Here is a 26,159-nt window from a genome sequence, read left to right on the forward strand (position 1 = left end):
AAGAATCACCTTCACCTCTGCCTGCAGCTACTTTTAACCTTTTAGTCTGTGAATCCCCCCCTCCAAGCTAGCAGTTTTCCACCCCACCTAACACTGCCTCAATAGCATCAGCAAATATTCTTGCACCCTTTCTATTTAAGTGTATCCCATCCCTGTAGACGCAGTCTCTCCTGTCAATGATATACAAAAACTTTGCCAGCAGGGTTAAAGAGGTGATTATACCATTGTATATCACAATGTTAGGCCACATCTTACATATTGCATACAGGTCTAGAAGCCTCAAAGTTGCAATCTTACCACAAAAGACTGGTTCTGGAAATTGAATTGCTTGTAAACCAGGCACTTGCATGGAGACCTGATTGCAGTGTTCAAGGCTTTAAATGGATTGAGTAAACTTAATGGCGATGGTATTCTTACTCTTTCTGAGCAGTTTTTTTTTTTTTTTTTTTTTGGTTAAAGCTATATATGTTTGCTGCTTCCTTGCATCATTTGCCACTAATAATAATAAGAATTTGGAATGTAGTTGACTACAGACAGATAAACTAATTAACCAAAATGAGGGCTGTTGATGACCTGTCAATGCATAAAAGCACATTGCAAGCTGTTTTCAATTTTCAATAAAACTACAGTGGATAATAGGATTAACTGATGGACAATTGCAGTGAAATTCTATTAACCTTTCTGTGAATGGTTCATATTGCAAAGAAAATATCTTAATATAATTATTTTAAGGGATGTTTTTTGTAGTACAGTTAAGAATGGTAAAAGCTGAAAATTAGTAATTCATAATATATTACTTACAATTTATGTTTAAAATAAAATTAGCAATGGTTTGCATTACTGTATCACTTATACTCAATGCATATTAACATTAAAGTCCTGTTATAAAAACTGGTATAATGTTTTGTTTTGTTTCATTATGTGGGAAAAGATCAAGAAATATCTAAGAGAACAAAATGGAGTTAAAATTTTAAACTGGTCATTGTTTAGTTGAAAGAAGTATGACATCCTTGCCAAAAAAAAAAAAAAAATTGACAAAAATATTTGGAGAATACCCTAAAACAAGATATGTGCAATTGCATAATGAAAATGGAATGATAGCTCTTATTAAAACCAAAAACACCCCCATGGTTAGCAAAGTGGGTACAATCATACTTCTTTCACACTGTTACACAAACTGTTCTAATTTTTTTTTTTATAAAGTGATTGCAAACATGCAAGGTATTAGAATCCATAATACTATATATAGGCTGAAGGTTGGGAAGACAGAAGATACTTATTGGCAGACTTTATTTTGTACTGATTGTAATTTTCAACAAAAGAACAGTAAGAAGGGACACTTGTGAAAGAGGAAAAGTTCAGTGTGCTTAAGAGTTAAATTAGGTATGTGTTCAAGACTGGTTTAGAAGAAATTAGATGTCAGTTTAGAAGAACAATGCCCATGGAATTCTGTACAGAAAAAGCATGTGGCAGAAACTGAACACACATGTATGTGATAGAGACAGTTTGTAACAGATGGGTTATTAATTAACCCGACTTCTTTCTTTTGGATAGGGTGGTCTGATAGTTTAAGAGCTAACTAGACAAGCGCTTGAAGTGCAAGTGTCAGCTGTCGTCGTGAATGTCTCCAAAACAGCAAAATACATGTAGCGCTCCTAATGTCAGATCGTTTCAAACTAGACTGAGTGCTCCCAACATTTCATTGGATATCACCAGTGACTCACTTTTTTTATTCCCGGTTTCAAGATGGATGTTGTTCAAGTTGGATGCATTGCACATTTACGTATAGTGTTGATTGAGAGTAAAGAGAAAATGATGTTGTTGGCTTCATTCAGAAAATTCAAATAGGTTAAAGACAGGACAGTTTTATATTATGTTTGAAAGAATCAGGAAGTCTCCCGAGAAGTTTTTTATTTTTTATTTTACAGAATGTCAATACAGTTTTGATAACTTCTAATGTTAAATAGTGAAAAAAAAAAAACGAAAAAATTTGATACCGTGATGTGGAAATCAATACCAATTTTACATCTATGCTTTATGTGCTGTACCGACAGGCCAACTCCCACTAATTGAAATATTTCTGAAATGTTTTCTCTGTTTTTAAAATTATTTTATTTTTACCCAGTATTCTTATTCACAGATTAAGGTATTTGTAAGACTTGGTGTCTAACAAATACAAAAGTAATTCTGTCTGACAGAACTACTTTCGGTAACATAAAGGGTAACTTCCTGTTTGATTTTACCGCATGGGACTTCTCAGAATAAAACACCTATGTTGCTGTTTTCCCACCACCTGACATTATTTCCAGATGGAATATTGACAAGTACTTTCCATCCAGTTGAAGCAGAAAACATTCTCCACTACCCACACTGTAACGGATTACTTTCTGTGCAACAAAGGATTAGTGTTGTTTGATTTTATGAATGTTCATGCGAAGACACAAATTTTCGAAGTTTGTAATGCAGCTATCAATAGAAATATTTTCTTGAAATTTCGTTAGAAGTTCAAATATACAAACAGAAAATGTGCTGTACCGATATTATTTGGTAATTACAATAAAGCAAAAAAAAATTTTTTTTTTTTTTTAAATCAAATGCGCATTGCACTGTTATCAGTTTTACACCACTTTTTCCCTGTTTCCAGTGTGGCTTCCAATAGATGAATTTCCTCGATTTTGCATTTGTAGATGCAATACACATTGAAGAAAAGAAGTGTCTTTTCGTTTTTCAAAAACAATCTGTTTCAATTCTTTCAGTCATGTTTCTTATGCCAAGAAACAATTGTGTGCATTATTTTATTATTTATTTTTCCCTGTACCATGCTGGCAATGACTCTGTACTTTGCGGCTTACTGCGTGATTTTATTGCATTCACAATACTTTTCAAAAAAGAAACATGTCAAAGTTGTTTGAAAAGAAAGGTTAAAAATTCGTTTTGGAAGAAGACAGATTCTTTTTTGTTTTACACCAACATTAGTTGTACTGTTAAGTGGATATTCTTCAGCAGTTTTCCAATTACTGTTTTGATCTTATTCAATAATAATAAAGTTCTTTATATTATTATATACATTCATGATTTTGTACACAGATAACCCAGAATCTACCAATAATTGTCTCTGCAAGTGAACAAACTTGTATTTCATTAACTAATGAAACAGTACTAAAACAGAAGTAATATAAGGTTCAGAACAGCTTTCTGATTCCTCTCATCATTACACAGTTCATACTAGTTTGGAAACATTTATTTTCCAATTTCAATACAACACTGCCTTTATTTCTTTGCTGGAGTAGTCTTTTAATAATGTGTTGTACAAGGGAGGCTTTCTCCCTCCTCCTTTCCACTTCACAAATAAACTCCCCTGTGTCAAACATCGTCTTCCCCAATTAAAGCCAACCACCCCATGCATGGGGAGAATGTCTCCTCAGGCTATGCAAACACCAAGGCGCTCAAGCTTGTAACGCCTCCAACGGCATTCGAAGAGCCAGTCTCGGTTGCATGCCTTTACCCTCTGCTTCCTGTAAAACTGGGCGTTGGAAGGCATTGCCAATTCCATGTTTCAAGCACTGATCTAGTATAGCCCTAAGAGAGGTTTAGAGTACTAACCAAATGTGGAAACAGTATACCATAGTAGGGTGGATTTGTGATTTGTACAGTTAGTAGCTGCTTAGAAGAAAAGAAAACATATGGGGGGTTTTTTTTTGTTTTTTTTTCAAAAAAGATATTTTACCTTCAGAAATTTGAAGTACTGTTGATCATGAACATGGGAGCAGTGGAATTTTTTTTTTTTTACTCCCAGGACTGACTAAATTTTCTTTTCTTCACTGGAAATCAGCATTTAAGACATGATTATGGATATTCATCGTAGCTACTTTTGCAGAGCAGGTTTCTCAAATTGCAAGGTGAATGAATAGATATCAGAAAAACTATGAACAGGATATTCACACAGAAGTAAAAGAGTGGGTAGTAGAGGAGAACTTTGGGGCAACACTTACATTAGTTAAGTTGATTAACTGTGATGAAGTATAAAGTATGATATAGATAGTAATTTGTAAAGACTGAAAATTTCTCACATTTCCATCAAAAACACTCAGTGATTCTATTTTTTATAACATATTTTTGTATTTTGCATTCATTTAGATCCTGACTAACCCACCCAGCTCAATTTCTTTTGTGAATGTGCAGGAGGAAAAAACTTATTTTTAGCTACTGACATACAATGCTGAGGAATAGTGATAGCATATTACATTTCATAACTTACCTCATTAGTTTCATTCTCTAACTTCTCTAATGACATTTCCTCATCTTCCATTGGTGTAGACAAGTCTCCAAACACAGTTGCTAGCCCCAATTTCATACAGTTGAGATTGGTTAACTGTTTAAATTAAAAAGAGAAACTTAGAAGGATAAAAAAAAAAAAAAGTCTAATTTATACATGATATTTATAAATACAACCATTGTACCAATTTCGTCGATTAATCATGACTGTTACAGGAATTCTCCACTAAAAATCACAAAAAAAAAAAAAAAAAAAATTTAAAGTATCGTCATCACAGGGATCGAATTTACTAATTTAACAAAGTTGTGCTTTAGGAGTTTAAAGTGATTGCTTACAGTATGAGCTACTTAATTACCACTATATTCCATAAACATAATCCACAATAAAGGAGTGCCAGGCTAAGCTGTTTAAGATAGAGATAAGGCCATGAGGCACAATAATTTCGTCTGTTAAATTGCATGCATTCTGTAGTTTGCATTCATGAGGTGGAAAATCCTACACCCCTGCCTGAATCTAGACAACTATTACAGTCCTTACTGGGGGGAAAATATCATTGGGTTGCAATATAAAATGAATTTCAGACTATTACCATATGGATGGTGTTAATATTCATTTGACTGATACCAACTCAATCATTTATCATATATACTTCACTGCAACTACCAAAAAGATGGATCCCACTTCAATATTGTAATAAATTTCTTTTTATAATCTGATAGAACCATCTATGGCCAGATAGAATTTACAACTTCATTATAACTATTTAAACCAGCCCAGTACCACAGTCATATATATATTTTTAATGGTAAGTGTATGAATTATAAATCTTGCAATACATCAGTATTGCAAGATTGAATTCAGAACCACAGACACACAAAAGGAAACTAAACAAGTATTTAAAATGTGTGTTATATGCTGTACTCGAGTGTAACCAATGTATTTTCTATGTAGCAGACTAAATAAACACTGAAAATGTCAGAGTGAATGGCATTCGTTTTTCATGTGCAGTTGGGATGTTCTGCTGAACACCACAACAAGCAGTCAATATGCTTTCTCAGCTGAGTAATAGAGTGCTGTTGTGCTGCTGCTGTAGCAACTAGTTACAGTGACTGATACTAAAAAATTTATTATATAACACTAAATATTTGATATGTGCTTCTCTATGCTATTATCAGGATTAGCTATAACTGTTACTGCAGGAAGTGAAAGAGAAGATGATGCTATACATATTTTCTTGAAAGGAACAGTCAATTTTTATTCTTACATTACTATACGTAGGTTAAGCATTATTCCAGATGTGCGCTGTACAATATATCTTTCTTCAATATTATGTAATTTCTTGCTATTATTTATATGAAAAATCCCTCACAACTCAGTTTTCTCAATGTGCTACAATAATGGCAGCACTTAATTTCTGATTATGCCATGATCAACAGACAGAATCAGAGGAGTACAATTCCATGGCAAATATATAATGAAGACATTGAACACTGACATTTGTCTTTTTAGTCCATATCGCTGCATTTTCTCCTCAGGTAGTAAATGAATCTTTCTCCATAAAATTTATCAGCTCATCACAATATGAAATGGCCTTGGGTGTGGTAATTTTCTTTTCCTCATTGATTGGTATGTCACTGCATAACTAGCTTCACTGTTGAATTTAAACAGAATAAATAAATTTGAAATCTGTGAATGTTTCAGAAATGGGGGAGAAGGCATATTTCTATCAGAGTCTATTCATTTTCTATATGTTTGGAACAGTATCGTGCAGTCCTTTTACATAACTCATTATTTCAATAATATCACTGTTGGAACAATATTGTACCAGCATTACTTCAGAGACATAGGATAAACATTATTCCATGCATGCATGCACTATATACCATACACAGTGATAATTATGAAGCCTCTCACACAATCCATCAATTTTCTCATAAAATAGTTATAATAATAACAATTTAAGATTTTTGATTATGATGTGGTACATTGGCTGGATGACATAATCAGAAAATCAAGCTTATAAGCATCAGCCAAAGGAGGGGGGGGGAATCCACTTCCCACATCACCTGTCTACTCTTTGAATTTATTCAGATTACTCACTTCAACAACACCAAATAGAAGTTTGTTCCAACAATCAACTACCCACTGACTCAATGCAAGTCTATGTACTGATCCTGCACCCATCCTTCCTAAATTTGAATTTATGCCCTGTTTTGTGTGTGTGTGTGTGTGTGTGTGTGTGTGTGTGTGTGTGTGTGTGTGTAGTCTGAGGTAGGATTCCATCAGCATTGAGCTTAGTCAGTACATTCAAAGCCTTAAACACCTCAATGAGATCTCCTTGCAGGTGCCTACTGCCGAGGTGCTACAGTTTGAAAAACTAATTTACTGAAACGGGGAATTTTATCTTTCTTGGTAAGAGGACCCTTTTGTTCTTTCACTAATCTTGTTGTTCTTTTTCTCTGCACTTGTTCCAACACATCCATGAGGCTTCCAGACCTGTATGTAGTAATCAAGATGTAGCCTAACCACTGCATTATATAACAGGATAATCACCTTATTCTTCATATGCCTAATTTTGCCAGATTTTTATTGTATCATATGCTGATTACTATGATTAACTACCCTGTTAGCCTATGTATCATTTGTATACTTAGATATCAAACTATATGCCTTCATGAATATTATTAATAAATTCAGAAAACAGCAATGAATAGCAGTGCCCACTGAAACCACTGTCTCTTCTCCCACTCAATTACCCTTTATGGTCAGCCACTCAACCTTACGAAAGAACATATTAATGGATGACTGGAAAGTGGCTTTTTTTTTCTTTTCATCGTAGATTTCTTTGTAGCAAGCAAGCATATCATTCACCACTCTGTTAACTTTTAAGAATCATTTGCTGTCAGCATCCATCTTCTGAAACCTTGTCATTTCTGATGCAATTTCATGAGATGCCATTGCCATCTCTCTGGTGATGAAGCATCTCGGCTCCCCATTTGGTTCATCTTGAGCTTCGTCAGCATTTTCTTCTTTCACTATCACTGCCTACAAGTCAATAAGTTCTTCGTTATATAATTCCTTCTCTTCTCTTCTTCCTCTATGAACTCGTCCATGTCTTTGGCATCAACCTCCAACTGAAGTATCTCTGCAACCTTTATAATCTTATCTGTAACCTCTTCATATGATTAGCCTTTTTCAGATCCTTAAAAGCCTTTTACGTGCAGTCGGCATATTTTCTTCCATGCGCCATTTAAACAGCTTTTACTAATTTCCACCCAAGCCTTATTAATGTCTCAGAGAAATCAAGTGGGCAAGTAAATCAAGGTGTCTTATAGTGGGATATTTTAATTTCCCAGAGATTAACTGGAATTTGTGGGTTGGTCACACATACACTAGCAAGGCTTTTGTGGATTTATTGGATGATTGTTTTCTACATCAGCATGTTTGGGAGGCAACTAGAGGGAGTAATACTCTTGATCTGATTATCAGTAGTGATTCTTCAAGTATTTAGGATCTGCAGATAAAGAAACCACTAGGTAGCAGTGATCACAGTGTTCTGAAGTGGGATTTACTCAAAGAGGTAACTATCATCAAGGGTAAAAGGAAAGGTTTTTGCTTTCATAAAGGTGACCACGGTGGTCTGAGACAGTATTTAAATTCTATACGGTGGGACCAACTGATGTTACCAACAGCAGATTCAAAATGGGAAGCATTCAAAGAATTAATCTTGGAAGCTACTAGGATTTTCATATCAACTAAGAAATATTATTCAAGATTTAGGCCTAAATGGATGTCAGATGAACTAATTAGACATGTGACAGAGAAGCCTATGATAGATATATCTATAACCAAGTCAAAATGGAGGTTAGGCAGGCAAAGGCAGATTACGAGAAATTTTTGGCAAAGGATGCAAAGAAAAACAGCAAAGAGTTTTTTACTTATGAAAACTCTAGAAGGAAGGGGATGAATCAGATTGGTCCTCTTGATATCGATGGTTCAACTATTGATGATCCTGCACAGGTAGCTAACAAACTAAATGAATATATTGCATCTACATTCACACATGAGGAGGTATTCAGGGAGGTGAATTAAACTCTGACAGAGCTAGATAATCTTGTAATAACTGAGAGTAAAGTGCAGGAGAAATTGTTGAATCAGTAATGATAAAAAGGCACCCAGGGTGGATGGAATCTATCCAGTTATATTAAAGGAGGCAGAAAAGAAAGTAAGCAAACCCTTAACCATAATTATGACAGATTCCTTGGACTCAGTGGAGGTACCCATGGACTGGAGATGTGGCCCCAATCCACAAAGGAGGATCAAAGGGAGACACGGAATTACAGACCTGTAAGTTTAACTTCTGTTCCAGGGAAATTAATGGAGGTACTGGTTAAAGAAGCACTGCAGGCTCATCTAGACAAGACCAGTTCTAGCTTGGACATAGCATGGGTTTGTTAAGGGGAAGTCTTGTCTGATCAATTTGATTGGATACTATGATATAGTCACAAAGGAACTGGATGCAAAGAATAACTTTGATATCGTGTATTTGGATCTTAGAAAGGCTTTTGATACTGTTGCACATGGAAGACTGCTGCACAAATTGGAGCAGTGGTAATCAATAGACACTGCTCTTCGTGGACTAAATGTTATTAGTGGAGTCCCCAGGGTTCAGTGTTGGGTCCATTGTTGTTTTCTGTATTCATTAATGATGGTATATCAGGCTCAATGTCCAAGTTTGCAGATGATACGAAAGTTGGCAGGGTTGTTAATGGCAGTATGCTGCTGCAAGAGGATCTAGAAAAGTTGAGCAGATGGGCTGAGGCAGAGGTAGCAACTGAAGTTTAACATTGACAAATGTAAAGTACTGCATATGGGAAGCAGTAATCCAAGAGTAACGTATCAAATGTGTGGTACTACACTGACAGTGGTAGAGAGTGAAAAGGACCTGGGGGTAATTGTGCAGGCAGATGTGAAGTTTTGTGAGCAGTGAAGATGGTCTCCAAGATTAGCTCATGGTGTTTTGTCAATGATATACAGGAATTTTTTAGCAGGGATAAGAAGGTGATTATCCCCTTGTATAAGGCAATGGTCGGGCCACACCTTGAGTACTGTATACAGGTCTGGAGGCCTCATTTTAAGAAGGATGTAGAGCTGTTGGAACGAGTACAGAGAAGGGCAACAAGACTAGTGAATGGAACGAAGGATTGCTCTTACAAAGAAAGGCTTAAGTTTTGCAGATTACAGTGTCTGGAGACTAAGCATCTGCGAGGTGATCTGTTTGAGGTGTATAAAGCCTTGAATGGTTTAAGCATGCTCAATACTGATGAGATTCTTCCTCTTGCTCAGAATAATCGCCTGAAAGGGCATAAATTCAAATTGAGGAAGGACAGTTGTAGCACGGATGTGTGGAAGTTTGCCTTTAGCCAGCGGGTGGTTGATTGATGGAACAAAGTTCCATCTTTGTTGTAGAAGTTGATAGCTTAAATAGATTCAAGGCAGAACTAGACAAACATTTGGAGTGAGTGGATGGGTAAAATAAGGGGGTTTTTTTTTTTATTTGGCTGATGTTATATAAGCTTGCTTTCTTGCATCATGTGCCTTTGCTAATGTTAATGGTGTGGTAAATATTGTAAGATTTCCAAAAGTCTCTTATCTGCTGCAGACAATGCCTGAGAAAATGTTGTGTGTAAATAGTATGCTTTTAAATTCAAAATAACACCCGGATTCATAGGTTGGATGAGTGAAGTCGTGTTTGGCAGTAGAAACATGACTCACGTTCGAATTGAAATCATCTAGATGCGTAGGATGTCCAGGAACATTATCTAACAGAAGCAAAATCTTGAAAGGAATGTCGTTGTCTTTACAATATTTTTCAACTTTGGGGATGAAGCAGCATTTAAACCAATCCTGAAAGAGAGATATTGTTATCCATGCTCTCTGGTTCGATTTGAAATGCATGGGTAGGATGGCTTTATTGGTGCCCTTAAATGCACAAGAATTTTCAGAATGGTACACGAGCAGTGGTTTTAATCTGTAATTTCCAGCTACATTAGCCCCAGGCAAGAGCATGGCTTTTCTTTTGACGCCTTGAAACTTGGCTTGTATTTTCCCTCTTTGGCAATGTATGTTCGTTCCTGCATTTTTTTTTTCAAATACAGAGCAGTCTCGTCAACGTTAAAAAAAATTTGCTGGGTTGAATAGCGGCCTTCATCAATAATTTTTTTCCAACACATCACAAAATTTCTCTGCAGCTGCAGAATCAGCGCTGGTGACTTCACCACATACTTTAATGTTGTGGAAACCAGCACGATGCTTGAACCTATTAAACCACCCTTTACTTGCCACGAACTTGGGTTGGGTTCGCCATACTTATCTTATCCTTAATATCTTTATAAATACTTGTTACTTTTGCTTGAATGGTCATTAGACTCAGGGGCGCTCACTTCTGAATCTGATTTTTGATCCATATTATTAATAGCTGTTCCATCTTCAATATAGCAGCTGAACACTGTTTTGTGATCAATAATGATCTTAAGTGATTTTGATCCTTTGACAAGTTCCTTTATACGTGCACTGTCCTTTAAAATAGTATTCACTGTTGAAGAGGTGAAACATAATTCCCTTGCAATAGATGACAAACTTTGTCCTGCTCCGTACTTCTTAATCATTTTCACCTTCATTTCTAAATAAATTTTGTTTCATTTCCTGGCATTACCACCACTTGCACTTTTCGTTAGTTGTTTTCCCTTCATCACTGTAATACGTAAATAGGAATGAAGAGAAGTTTCTGAAAATTTGTGTTTTATATGATTGAAGATTTCAGTGAACACATTTCACCATAATAGCGTAAAAACCCACACAACTGCAGTTATTGGGTTTTGTTAACAACTGCAGTTACAAATACAATAAGATCAAGTTTACTACCCATTTATAATTAGATGCACTAACAGAAAAGCCCAATAAACCAGAAAGTACAAATTGTTTTTTGGTCGTGACCTCCAGAAAAGTGCTTTAGAAAAATATCACAAAGGTGCCCAAAATTGATTCTTATAATTGGAACATATAATAACGATGAAAGTGTAGTGCAATTTACATTATAAATATGACCTTTTAGAGAGATAAATAGCTTAGTAATATAGCAAAATTTTCAACTTCCAAGGACTTGGAACAAACTTACAAAAAAAAAAAAAAAAAGTGTTATTGGGATATGATATTTTCACAATACCTCCATTTATTCCTACGGGATGCAAAATATGTTTACACGTTGTTTTAAGTTTGCACTGGCCGGCAAAAACTTATGTAAAGTTGAATTTCCGTAAGTCGGGGAGTTCCTGTATATTACTATATAATATCTAACTGGTTTTCGTTAAGTGATTAAACTGAATTGCTAAAACTGTTGTATATCTTTCAATGGAAATATGACAGACAATTGTGGCATTTCTGGAATTGATTTCCTTATAATCAACAAATTTTTCTTCTGAGGTATGATTTTTTTTTTTTTTTTTTTTTTTTTTGGCTTATTTATTGGAGGACACAGAAACCTAGAATAACTATAAACTAGTATAATCAAAGTGATCAGGCATACTAGGGCAGATTATGAGAAGTTTATCACTAGGGATAACAAAGAAAAGTAGCAAAGAATCCTTTTCTATATTAATCTTTATCTTTATATAAATATAAAACTGTTAGTTTCTTCCAATTCTCCAGTTTAACATGTTTGCAGAGAAACATGTAAACATATGTTTAATGGTTTTTAAACCATTAACATGCACATGCATCATCATCATTCTTCTCTTTCTTGGTGATTCCTTTCTACTCTCTCTCTCCCTCTCTCTCACACACAGGGTAACTCGAGAATTTTTTTTTTTTGGCTGGTGTAGCACAAGCTTCAGGCTTCCTTGCACCATATGGCCAATAATAGCAATAATAATTTCTGCATATTATGTGTATAAATTGTTTTAAAACATTTTAGAAACTCATTACTTATTTATTTCCAATTTTTTAAAAAAATTATTTTAAATTTGGCATGCTGAGAACTGAGTGACATTTGAACATTACTGAACTGCTAACCTGAGTGAATTTGATCATCGTGATTATTTTCAAAATATAATAAAAAAGATTAACAAATCTTTCAAAAACACCTCATAAGACTACTGATGCCTGTAGAACCTAGGCAGTTCTTTGCCATAGACAGCCTATTCTACTATCCTTTAGGCTCACAGAAAAAAAAAAAAAAAAAAATGCTAGCATGAGTTGTACTGGTATTGCAGAACTTTCAAATGAATGGCCTCATTAAAAGATTAAAGCTAAAAGGTATCTCCTATTTATTAATTTATGATTTTTATTTGGATAAAGGGAAGCATTTAGGCTATAATTCCCAAAGTATATATTCATACACTGTGAACTGAAGAGATCATCCAAAAGTAATAACATATTTTATTAAATATGTAAATAACAATGAGAGAGAAAAAAAAAAAAACACATTATCTAACTTACATTTAAAAAAAAATTTAGCTGTCTGAATAGAAACGATTGAAGCAAATGTGAAACTGAAGCAAACAAGGTAAAACATCCAACATGCTGTGAAACAGAATGTTATAAAAACTTGTGTACAAAAAATGCCTCAAGAACAAATCATGTGATGCGAAATCATTATTTCACACAAACATCAATGTATCAAAGATATTTCTAAGTGTCAACAGAAAATAACACAAATAGCCAGGAACAACTGGAAGAAATATTTCGTAGAACTAGCGAGATGCACTGTTGCCAACGAAAAACAGTAACAAATATAATGGCACTGTACCAGCTGGGTGTAATCATTTTGTAACTCTGAGAAAATTATAAAAAAACATACCCATTAAATATATGTCTATATTTAGGAAGAAACCAAAAATCGCAGATTTTTATCATCAACCAACAATTAATGAGGGCTTGTTATTTTTGAGATAGACTTCAGAGGTGGAGCATCACGGTTGAAGGGTAAATGGTCTTTTCAACTTGAAAAATGGAAATTAATAGATACATGTCTATATTTTACTAATCTGTTGTTTTTTTTTTTTTTTTTAATTTTCAGAAGAATTAATACTTTCTTTTTTTTTTGAAAGTAACAAGTGATAACAATAATAAAAAAAAACAAAAAAACACTCCATTTTATCAACATGAAATAACTGGTACAGCCTCTGGAACAATTCAATAACACCCAAATTTTTTTTCCATAAAGTAAAAAAAAAAAAAAGAAAGAACATTGACACCTGCCAGGTGCCATTTGTGTAATAAGTTTTTCACCACAGCTGCCATGTCAAGAAAGAATTAGACAAATTATTAGAGGGAACACGCAGTTGAGGTGGGGTTTTTTTTTTTTTTGCAAGTTTTGTATAAGATTGCTCCCTTGTATCATTTGCCACTACTAACACTAATAACTTCCTCCATCTATTCACAGTTGAGTGGAGTTATTGAATAATAGAATTAATAGTAACTAAAAATCCTTGAGGGAATGACCACTTGGAAAGAATATGGGTAATAAATTACTGCAAAGTGATTCCTATAATCAAGAATATAAATGTGTTTTAAAATTACAAATCTCCAAACCATGTCATATTGCATGTTGACAGGAGATATGGCTTCTACAGGGATGGGGTACACAAATAGAAAGGGTGCAAGAATATTTGCTGATGACATGTTAGGTGGGTCGGAAAACTGCTAGCTTGGGGTGATTCACAGACTAAAAGGTTAACAGTGGCTGCAGGCAGAGGAAAAAGTGATTCTTGCACTGCTTCTATTAAGAATGAGCAGCAGCCTGGAAAGCAAGGCAATGGAGATTTTCAGGACTGCTGGGAGTCATAGCGGAACAAATAAATACATGGGCTGTGTTAGGGTAACTAAGAGTAGAAACAGGTGCATGTACACCAATGTTAGGAGCATAGTTAATAAATTTGATGAGCTTGAAGTGATAGTCAATACATCACAGGCAGTATTGTTGCGATATCAGAGACGTGGTGTCACACAGACATAAGCAGTGCAGAACTGGAATTTGGGGAGTACAATGTGTAAAGAAAGGATTGACAGGACAGGAAGGGTTATGCTGTTAGTTAAGAAACATAAAATCTAAGGAATTGCATCCAATTGATGGTGGTGGACAATGCAATGTTGAGAGTAGGTGTGTGTGTTACAGGCCTAATGAATCTGATGAGTATAATAAGCAATTGTGCAGAGAAATAGAGTGGGCCAGTAAATCAGAATGTCTTATAATGGGGGATTTTAACTTTCCAGATATCAACTGGAACTTGGGGTTTGGTCACTCGCACACTAGCAAGACTTTTGTGGATTTACTGGATGACTGTTTTTTACAGCAACATGTTCGAGAGGCAACCAGAGGGAGTAATACTCTTGATCTGATTATCAGCAGTGATTATTCATGCTTTAAGAATTTACAGATAAAGGAACCACTGGGTGACAGTGATCACAATGTACTGATGTGGGAATTACTTAAGGTTGTAACTACCATCAAGGCTAAAGGGAAGGGCTATTGCTTTTGTAAAGGTGACTGCAGGGGTCTCAGACAGTTTTTAAATTCTGTACAGTGGGATCAACTGGTGATGATGTTACCATTGTTGAATTCTAAATGGGAAGCCTTCAGGGACTTAATTTCGGAGGCTACTAAGCTTTTCATTCTAACTAAGAAATGCTGTTCAAGGTTTAGCCCTAAATGGATGTCAGATGAACTAATGAGGCTAATGACAGAGAAGAAAAATGTATGGGATGCGTATAAAGTATTAGGTGACACAGAACCCTATGGCAGATATAAACTAGTCTGTAATCAACTCACAAAGGAGTTTAAGCAGGCGAAGGCAGATTACGAGAAATTCTTGGCTGAAAAGGATGCAAAGAAAAACAGCAAAGAGTTCTTTACTTAATGTAAAGTCTAGAAAGAAAGGGATGAATCAGATTGGGCCACTTAACATAGATGGATTGACTACTGATGATCATGATCAGTAGCTGATAAACTGAATGAGTATTTTGCATCTACATTTGCACATGAGGAGTTATTCAGTGAGGGGAGCGCCAGAAGTTTATGAAACGCTAACAGGGAGCCAAGTGATTTTGTAATAACTGAGAGCAATGTGGAGGAGAAATTGTTGAGGTTAAACATAAAGAAGGTATCTGGGGTGGATGGGATCTATCCAGTTAAATTAAAGGAGGTAGCAGCAAAGGAAGTAAGCAAACTCTTAGCCATAATTATGAGAACTTACTTGGACTCAGGGGAGGTTGCCATGGACTGGAGGTGTGCAGATGTATCACCAATTCACAAAGGGGGTTCAAAAGGTGACACAAGTAACTACAGACCTGTTAGCTTAACTTGTGTTCCAGGGAAAATAGTGGAATCACTGGTTAAAGAAGCATTACAGGATCACCTAGACAAAGCTGCAATAATAGTTAAGACACAGAATGGATTTGTTAAAGATAGGTCTTGTCTGATGAATTTTATTGGATACTATGATGTGGTCACAAAGGAACTGAATGCCAAAAATAATTTTGATATCATATACTTGGATTTCAGGAAAGCTTTTGATACTGTTGTACATGGAAGACTGCTGTACAAATTGGAGAGGTATGGCATTAAGGGTAAGTTGCTACAATGGATAAAGGGATGGTTGAGTGGGAGACGACAGATAGTGGTAATCAATGGACACTGCTCTTCGTGGACAAATTAAGGCTGAGCTGGACAGGCATTTGGAACAAATGGAGTGGTGAAATGGGAGTTTTTTTTTTTGACTGATGCTGCATAAGCTTGCTTTCTTGCATCGTATGCCTCTATTAATGCTAATACTAATATACTGTTTCCATATGAAAAAAAGCTGACACCAGTACTCATTGTTTGAAAAAAGCATCATGAATAGACATAGTCAATCAGATTAAGTGTTCAAGTGTTGATCTGTTCCTTTCAAAGCCACACTGTGTGCTGAACTCTTGAGTTTTATTTGGGTTTTCATTTAAAAACAAATCCAAGGACTATAATGGAGGCAAAGGTTTCAGCGACCTATAACAATGGGTCACTATGTATAAAAGAAATTAAAGAGTGTATAAAGGTAAAAATATATGAACAGATATAAAAGCTATACAAATAAGTATTAACAGTATGGTTTAAATAAAACTAAACGTTCTTATGGATAAAATCCATAAGATGTCATCAGATAAAATCTGAATGAGTGTACTTGGTTCAATCAGATGACTGAAAGCTGTAAAATATAAAAGCCGTTCATATCTATACATTGGGCACAGATAAAATATGGCAAATTGTTAAAAACTGATAAAAATCATCAACCTCAGCAGAAATGAATGGGTAAGATGAAATGCATGTCCTACATGGAGGCAAATAAGAACTACTTCCTCTCTGTGGTGCACAGACTACGCTGCCAGAGTTTTATTACAAGTTTTTATAATCATGCTATGAATGTTATCACTGAGAGTATAACTTGTTACGTATAATCTGCTTGTAGTTTGTATAGGGGTACAGCAGACTGTGGCTATACCCCTATACAGATTATATGTAACAAGTTATATACTGATCTGACTGCAACTTCTGTCAGTTCATTATCCTGATCCTAATGTGGCTCAGGAAATGGATGTCAAATGTACATTCTGAAAGAGAATGTAACATCTTCTGAACCCAGGATAGGTCCGGATGAAAGTTGCATCTCATAGCCGATAAAGCCAGTAATGCAGTTAAAGAATCAGTAAATACATGGCTTTCTTTTCTGTCAGAACAGCATCCCAGAAGTTAAAAGAAATTAAAATAAAAACTCATATACAGTCAGTCCTTGTATAACACGTGTTTACACTACACGAATTCAATCATACATGATTTATAAATAGGGGAACGATATTATCATATATAACACAAACTGAATTTGCTTGTGCACGATTCACCTTTGTGTTTACAAGAAATGGCAGTCAAACGCGGAATCACCTCAACTAAATGCAACATGATAGGAATGAAGAGAAGATTCTGAAAATGTATTTGTTTGTTATATCAGTGAAGGGGAAACATGTTTCACCATAATAACGTAAAAACCCACACAATTCTAGCTATCATATTATCACAAATGCAATTAGATCGAATTTACTACCTGTTTATAACAGATTCCACTAGCAGAAACAACTGGAAATTGTTTTATGGTAGTGACCTCCAGAAATGTGATTTAGTAAAATGTGAGCTAGTGGGGTGTTAGTAGTGTGTCTCTCCCTTTACGGTGTTGTTTATTCAGTTGCTACACACGTGCAGCTTTGTTTATGTGTATTAAGTGTGCCCCCTCATTTTGTAATTGTGCTTTATTCCCTAAACATGAGTAAAATACTTAAAAGGTGTGAAAAGGAAGCGTCCTGGTGAAGACACTACAGATTAAGAGAGAAAAAGAAAAGCAATATCGAAAGACAGAGGCGGACACTCAAAAATTCTTACCCGGGAAAATTTGTAGCAGCCTCATACTAGTGTTTATGGCCAATATCACACTGGCCTCCGGCCCACCGGAGTTTCCCCAGTAAGGCTTATGGCCAGTCTGCCTCTGTCAATAGAGAAAAAAATATGAAATTGTGAAATGCTTTGAGCAAAATGAAAGAACATGTGATATTGCACGTGCTACAGGCCTAAATGAGGCAATGCAGAGAAAATAAAAACTTTCACAGCAGGAACAACTCAAAGAGTGTGTGTGTGTGTGTGTGTGTGTGTGTGTGTGTGTGTGTGTGTGTGTGTGTGTGTGTGTGTGTGTGTGTGTGTGTGTGTGTGTGTGTGTGTGTGTGTGTGTGTGTGTGTGTTTGGTTTATGCTATATAAACTTGCTTTCTTGCATCGCGTGCCTTTGCTAATGCTAAAAATCCATTAGATCAAAACACAAAGAATTGGAAGAGATGGAACGGCTGTCATCTGTTTGGATAGAAGATCAAACAAAGAACTAAGTTTGCTTACGATAGAAGCAAAAGCATTAGTAATATTTTATTACGTAATAAAAAATATGTATTTTATTATGATTATTTATTGTTTGGTAATGTTTTGGTTACAAATGTGCGTTCAATCTTGGGTGGTCAGCACCTATCTAACCCTATTTTTCCTATAGGACCTGTTATTTATATTGCACAATTTTGCATTGCACGAGGGTTTCTAGCAACACAACTACCGTGCTATATGAGGACTGACTGTATTTAAATTTAAAAATTATTTATTTTTACTAATACCATTGGCATCATAATTTCCTAAAAATTTTTCCGGGGAAAGGCTGGACCCCCTCCTAGGAGGACTTCCTCAGCATTCCAAAGTTTATATTTTACAAAAAAAAAAGCCCCGAGTATATATATATCACGCACCTTTGGTAACTGTTGTTTTTAATGTGATCCAAGGCCAACTTTACAGCATAAAACTCTGCTTCAGGAATCTCAGATACAGTATTATTTGGGGAAGATGGTAGCAGATCTGTGAGATCTGCTGCTATCTTCCCCAATCTGTTGATATTAGATGAGCATGCCAGGGTGGAAGGGGACTGGCCTTCATAACTGGGCAACATTTTCTACCATGATGTTAAGTTTCTGTGCGTAGTTTTGAGACACAAATACCAAAGGGTAAGTTAGCAGTCCAATGAATGTTGTAGAGATTTCCCATTATGGCTCAAAACCGGTTGTCCATGTGGGATGGTCTATCAGAGTTTCAGTTTAAATGCATACTATAAAGATGACTACACCTAAGTGGCAAAGGTGATTCTGTAAAATATAAAAATACAAACTCTAGACAGGAGATAATCTAAATGCTCCAGTAGCAATATGGATGGGCTGATGATAGATTGGATCATGCCATCACAAAACCAGTGTTCCTGAGGTGTAAACCTGAAACCAATAATCTTGTTTGGACTGGACAACTGCACAAGCGATTCAAAGTATAATGCAATGATCACTGTTCCAGCTGTTAGAGAAGTGGCACAAAGTTGACTCAATCCCCTTGAACACTTTATCTGCAGTTGCTGGATATTATCCAGCAACAGCAGATAAATGAAATATCAACTTTTTATCAAATTTCAGTCTCAGGAATTTTGTTTCAGGTGTTACTAAATGGTTTTTTTTTTCAAGGTTTAGTTCTGGTTCAGGGTGGAAGTTATATTTCTGTCTGCATGTTTCACAAATATGCGGACAGAAATGGTGTTCTGGGATGAAAACCTGAACCCATTAGTTGTTTGTTGTTGCCCAAGACTGGAAACAGTCAATGGCATGCTGCAGTCATCTTTCAATGACCCTCATGTTGCACGACTGGAGGAAATTGTTTAATAACTTTCATAAAAAAAAATTTTCAACACAACTCAAAAAAATATATATATTCAACACAACTACCACAAACTACTTATTGCAGAAACCTTATGAAACTTCAATCAATATCCGTAGGCCATTCCTATTGTCCGACGATTGGTCACTTATACGCATGCATGAAGAACAAACACTACAACATAAGACAAAAGTTTTGGATTAATTGTGAGTTGCTCTATTCCTGTGAACATGAACGCCCGAAAAGTTCTAGTCCGACTTAAGGAATGTAGAGAATAATCCCCCCCCCCCAATATCCAATTTTATTAGACCCCTAAATTTAACTCTAAATTCTAGCTACAGGACCAAAAGAAATAATCGGTCCATATTTATTAAACAGTTTAGACCTTCAAAATCTAATTTTATGCCAATCCACATAATGGTTTCCTTGCTGCCAGAGGTATGGTGTTTGAAGACAGAAGTCTTGAGCGCTCATTGTTGAGATCGCAGTCTGAACACTACGGTTCTGACAGTGGAGAAGATGTCCCACCTGTTTTGCAAAATTGATATCGCCATCCTCAAGAATTATTAGAGAGTTGGAAAAGAAGCTTCCTATATCTAAAATAAAGGTAATACCTGTTGATTTATAATAAAAAAAAACATAACACTCTGAACTGATCCTTGTGAAACTTCCCTCTTCTAGGCGTTGTTATTATTGTTGTTATTTGGTTTTTTTTAGGAGCATTAGCAACTAAGGCCATATTGCTCCGGGATATGCGGTGGTCATTCCCTGACCTTTCCACATCCTCCGTATTTGGTGGTGACGGGCTCGAACCCCGGTCTAATCAGTAAGCATGTGCTACGCACTGCTGCTCCTTCCCACCTGGCTACGGAGGCACCCCCCTCTAGGCGAAATGTTCAAAAGAGAATGGACCCTGAACTTGGAATATGCAGTCTAATGAAAAAAATTGTTAATAAAAACAGCAAAGTGACCCCTAAGACCAAAGTTAAAAATGTCCTTTAAAATGCCAATTCTATAAGCTGTGTTGTACGTTTTTTCCCGATCAAGGAAAACTGACATCAACTGCTTGTGTTTAATGAAAGCATCTCCATTAGATGTTTCTAGATACCACATAAAGCAAGCTTTGACCATTCTTTCCAGGATCTTGCACATGCAGCTTGTCAAAGCAATTGGATGGTATTTGTGCAGGGTTTTGGATCTTTTTCTGGCTTAGGGAAGGTGAGCATGACCTGTGCCAGGAGTCTGGAAACTGATCTTCAAGAAATATTTTATTGGGGGGGGAGAGGGGGGGAGAGAGAGAGAGAGCAGGTGATCCACAGATTTTGATGAAAGATGTTTATTCATCTCATAATGGATGATGTCTGGCTCAACAGCATTTGTCTGTGACATGGAGAATGTTGTTTAAGTTCTTGTTTAGTGAAAGGCCAATATTAGTCATCAAGGCCATTTTTAAAAGTATTTTCAATGACACTTTTTACTTTTTCATATTTTTATTTGTGGGCCAGAAGCTCTGGGGAAGAAGATGTTTCAATAGACATTTGCAAAATTTAGCAACTGGCATCCATTATTCCAAGATGCAATGTATATATGCCCTTCATTTTCCACTTTGTCCCAGACAACCTTAAAGTTAATTGACTAGGTCATAGGAGGCGGTGGACTGAAGATTTTGTTTGGCTTAGAGGTCTGTGCCATGCTAGGTGTATGCAGATTTATCAGCTATGATATTACCTCTGGTGGGATATCGATGAAATCCCACCACACTTTATTTTGTGCTTCTCTTGCTGCTGCTGTGCATTTTGCATTCCATCATGGTTTTGGAAATGGTGGCAACAGAACCTATGTTTTTGGAATTGCAATGCAATTGCTTGGATCCTGGCAGACTGATGATATTAAATGTTGTCAGATGTTTGAAGACACTTCAGTTAGCCTGATAAATCTTCCACCACAGTATCCTTGATGGCTGATAGGAACCCCCCACTGTGCAGGATGGATATCATGGTTAAGTGATCACTACCATAAAGGTTTTCTTCAAATGCTCATATCCACATAGGGAGGAGAGAAGGGGAACATACAGAAAAATCAGTGACAGTAAATGTCTGAGTAGGCATGTAGAAGGAGATTGCAGCACACATTTAGAAGGGCTTTCAAGGATATGCTCAATAATACAACCTCTTTTGCTGATATCTGTATTACCCCACAGAGCATTATGTCCATATTAAAATCCTCTGGTAGTAAAAAAGGGAGGGCAAAAGCTTGGTGGCTCATCAAAGTCTGCCTTGTGGGGGGGGGATGTCAATACCAGGTGACAAATAAACAGCGAGGAGGAACCCTAGTGTAATGCAAATTGCTACTGCCTCTATGTTAGTGGTTAGCAGCATAGGTTGAAATGGAATATGGCTACCCGCAAGAATTGCAACTCCTACAACTCTGTCTTTCCAGATAGTTGAACAATTATACACAGACTTTTTAGATGTCTCCCATAAGCAAAAGCAAGTTGGTAAATGCTTATGGAAGAGGACCTTGATTGCATTACTGTTTTGACACAATCCACTGCAATTCCACAGTAAGAATTTGAATGTGGATGTTGATTTCACTTTGGGTTTACTGGTGCAAAGCAACCTAGGCTATAATGCGCCAACCATATGAATGTGGATGTTATTTAGGTTTGATGGATCCACCTGTGGACGTACAAATATGGCTGATCCTGGGTTGGCTAACTCAGGATCAGTTGGCTAGTGGGTTCACCTACAAGGGTCAACGATGAAATGGGAGAGCCCTAGCAATGAGCCAAAATAAGAAATACTATGAATCCTGATAATCAAAACTCTTCTTCTTTTTTTGGGACCTTACCACAGTCCTTACCAGATTATAATGACAGTGATAATAATAATAATTAAGCAGAAAGGCTCAGAATGGAAATATCAGGACCTGCACCACACTTTGTGAAAATCCACTTCATTGAAAAGCCCATAGAAAAGATGTCACCTTCCTTCAGGAAGAGTTGGCAGGCAGGTCCTACCCCTACAAATCTGTTAACATGGCTACAGTCTGGTAAGATTCTAAAAGAAATGAAAAATGACAGGCATTCAGACCAGCTTCTTTGAGTCCTATTTGGGGAATTCCAATTACAGCATCACTCCCCATAAGATACTCAATTCACCTTGTAGTGGGATCTTCTTGAAGTGCAGAAGAAAGAGAAATCTGCTCTGAACTTAAGCCAAAATGAGTGACAGCTGTAAAAAAAATATATATATATATACATATGTAAGGATAGAAATTTAGTGCCCACTACAAACCTCATCCCTACTTTCAAAGCTAGGTACTCACTTGCACTACCCAGTAAGGACACACCAAACACAAAGTGCTGAAGTGACAAAAATATGGACACTCCCAATTGGCATGTCATGGTACACTCTGTGCATCATTGTGGTGCAAAGGATCATAAAATGGAATGTTCAGCTTCAAAACCTGTGTACATTAACACCCTGCAAACTCATATGCATGGTAGCAGTGGAAGGAGAAGTGTAGACTGAAGCCAACTGAACTTGTCCTATCAGGACTCAAGGAAGTCAGTTAAGCCAATAAATATCAAAAACCTTCATATGCTGAGAAAGTTGCAGAGAAGCATTCCAATGGGGCACAAACTGAAATGACCATTTCACTGAAAGAGTCATTCACCCCAACTGTACACTATTTATTTAGCTCTCAAAAACCCATCCAAAAAACAGTCAGCTGCCACTCCAATATCAGTACCTCCTAGTGCTCCACCACTATCAAAACAAAGCAGGGAGAAAAATTGAAAAAAACTGAAAAGCCAATATGTCAAGGAGGTAGTGGATGGTTCAGTTCATGAGCCATCCACTAGCAGGGGCCAAAGTGGTGTAGCTGGGCTCTTCAACCATTCTGAATTTCCACGGTCGTAGTACATGGCAAACAATCTGGATTCCTAAGCCTGCAACCTAGGTTATGGGTAATGGATCCTAGCAATGCTAATCTTCAATACCAGCAGCATAAATGGGAGGTCTCCTCAATACATACACATGCCCACATCGACGGGCTGTGTGCTGGAAAGTATTTCATTAGCTATTAGAAACACATAAGGCGAACACTGACCATTCTATCCAGAATCTTGCAGAAACAGCTGGTAAGAATATTAAGTTGGTAATTGTATCTAGATCCTTTCCTGGTTTGGGAAAAGCAATGACAATTTCCTTATGACAAAAAAAAAAAAAAAAAAAAAAAGAAAACAACTCTGTTCTTCAAGATAAATTGAATTGTAGAAAAAGAGTAGCTGATCCCCAGATTTTGATGAGAGATCTCACTTATAACATAATGGATACCAGTAGCACTTACCACAGAAAGCAAGTTGTACATCAGTCATAGTTCTCAAGGATACCAGAAGGCAGCCTTACTGGTTCTTTTCATATTTTCATTCAAAGACAGAAACCGGGATTGCCTTTGGGGATGGCATTCCAAAATAATAAGTAAACATAGTAGATGGTTAACCCTTTCAGGTGTACATACTTGGATTTATGTTTTTCAATAATCTAAGTATATATGCAAGAACATCTAAATATATTAATTAACATTAGCATTAGTAGAGGCACATGATGCAAGAAAACAAGCTTATATAACATCAGCCAAAAAAAGGAAAAAAACCCCTCATTTCACCCATCAACTCGCTCAAAATGTTTGTCTAGTTCTGCCTTGGTATGTACTTAATCTAAGTTTTGGTCCTTGAGGTTGTCACAGATATTCTCTCAGATAGGCCAGACAAGCTGTACTTGCTACCTGGGAGTCTAAAATGCTGATGGAACTGATATTCAGGTGACACTCAAGCCAAATGGACCCAATTTTGGCGAAGTCCGGACGGTCTGTGACAGCCAAATCCTCTGCTTATACCTTCACAATCGTGGGGCTGTTAGTAATCCTGGGTATAACCTCCATGCACAGGCAAATGGTGGGTGACCACCCAGGTGTTAACAAACGCAAGCAGGGGTCGAGGTGTGGTGCCCACACCACATGGAGGTATGCCGCCCCTCTGTGTTACCAGGCAGTACTAGGTGGTAGATGACTCTCATCAACCGGCACAATACCACCACTTTTCTTATAAGAGGCTTGGAGTGGTGGAACCATGTTTAGTCTCCAGAGCTAAGTTCCGGTCAACCATTCCCCATCTCTTCCATCATGCAGTATGATTGATGACTTTTAAGGTTATGATGAATGTACTGGCGAGATCCAATCTTCCTTACATTTCGAGGGTACAGCTTTAAAACGGTTCGCAGGCTGGCCGCTAGTTAGTACACTGGACTGAACCTATTCGTAACTCTCTAGGAGGCTTCCAGATCAGCTAGTGTATAATCTTGCTACCTCTACTCTGCCAGATAGTTACTGGAGGGAGTCCGAGTAGTGTATATGCGGGGGGCATTGTCGAAGCCACGTTATGTCAAGGATCTGGGTATATTCTTACCATGTGTACGCCATATCCAAAAATTACATTATTTCATACAGCATTTCCCACACACTTTTTCTTACTATTGAATACACCATGAATTGTCATACTAATAGAGTAAGTTTATCTGCAAAAAGATCTAAACCTGCCAAACTTCCTAATTCATTTCACAAATATACATGGTCTCAAATCTAATCTCAACAATGTCCATTTCCCCTTGCAGTCTGCATGTACTTTTTTCTGACAGAATCTCAGTTATCGGTTGATTTAACTACTGCTCATCTCAGTTGCCCAAATTACTCGCTATATGATTCCTTTCACCTCAAAGGTGGTCTTGTGCATATTTCCGTTCTCATATATTCCCTGTCAGAGATTTGTAATTTGGAATCTCATCTTTTCAATCTTCTCTGGATTAAAATCTCTCTACCTCATTGTGTCAAATTCATCTGTTGTCTTTACCATTTTCCCAACTCCACTAATCACTTGGAGCTCTTTGACTTCATCGCTTTGCAACTTGATTTTCTCCAGTCCAACTTTCCTAACAGTGAGTTAATTTTAATGTTCACAACTCCAGCTGGCTTCCATTTTCTAGTCACACCCACCCAGCTGGTTGAGATGCCGAGGCTTTTGCAATTACAAATAACCTTGCACAGATTGTTCATTTACCTACAAGAATACTGGACAATCCTAACCATACAGCCAACATGTTTGATCTTTTTCTCACAAACAACCCTTCTAGGAATACGGTCGAAGTCAGAGGTCCTTCAGGCACCTCAGATCACAACTTGGTGATTGACTCTTCTCCAATGGAGCCCTTTATCTCATGGCTATTCCCAACCTCGTATTGTTTGGCATTACAAGAATGCAAAATGGGATGACCTGCCAGATTTCTTTTCTTCTTTTTGTTGGTCAGATTACTGTTTCAAAACTCCTGATGTCACCGTTTGCTCAGATCGTGTCAGTGAAATTATTCTTGCAGGAATGGAATCCTTTATCCCACACTCCACTTTAAAATATCGTCCTTTATCTAAACCTTGGTTTTCCAATAAATGTGCTAAGACTGTTCAAGAGAAGAACGTTGCATATCATAATTGGCTTGTGTCTAATTTTTCAGTTTCATTTTCTGCC

The 26,159-nt window shown here is 36.7% G+C and overlaps 1 protein-coding gene across 3 annotated transcripts in view; it reads right to left on the reverse strand.

The window, feature by feature from the left end:
- Window positions 1–26,159, reverse strand: part of LOC150088377 (serine/threonine-protein phosphatase 2A 56 kDa regulatory subunit delta isoform-like) — a 484,719-nt gene that overhangs the window by 20,521 nt on the left and 438,039 nt on the right. For 2 of the 3 annotated variants that reach the window (XM_090369471.1, XM_090369470.1), the window contains exon 15: window positions 4,259–4,372. In XM_090369471.1, the coding sequence (XP_090225597.1) occupies window positions 4,259–4,372 (114 nt within the window). Of the gene's footprint in view, window positions 1–4,258; window positions 4,373–26,159 lie in introns of those variants that run through there. The other variant, XM_090369472.1, reaches the window with a different exon arrangement.

Source organism: Mastigoproctus giganteus, chromosome 3 (genome assembly GCF_048544385.1).
Source record: "Mastigoproctus giganteus isolate SK-2022 chromosome 3, ASM4854438v1, whole genome shotgun sequence".
NCBI classification, from domain to species: domain Eukaryota; kingdom Metazoa; phylum Arthropoda; class Arachnida; order Uropygi; family Thelyphonidae; genus Mastigoproctus; species Mastigoproctus giganteus.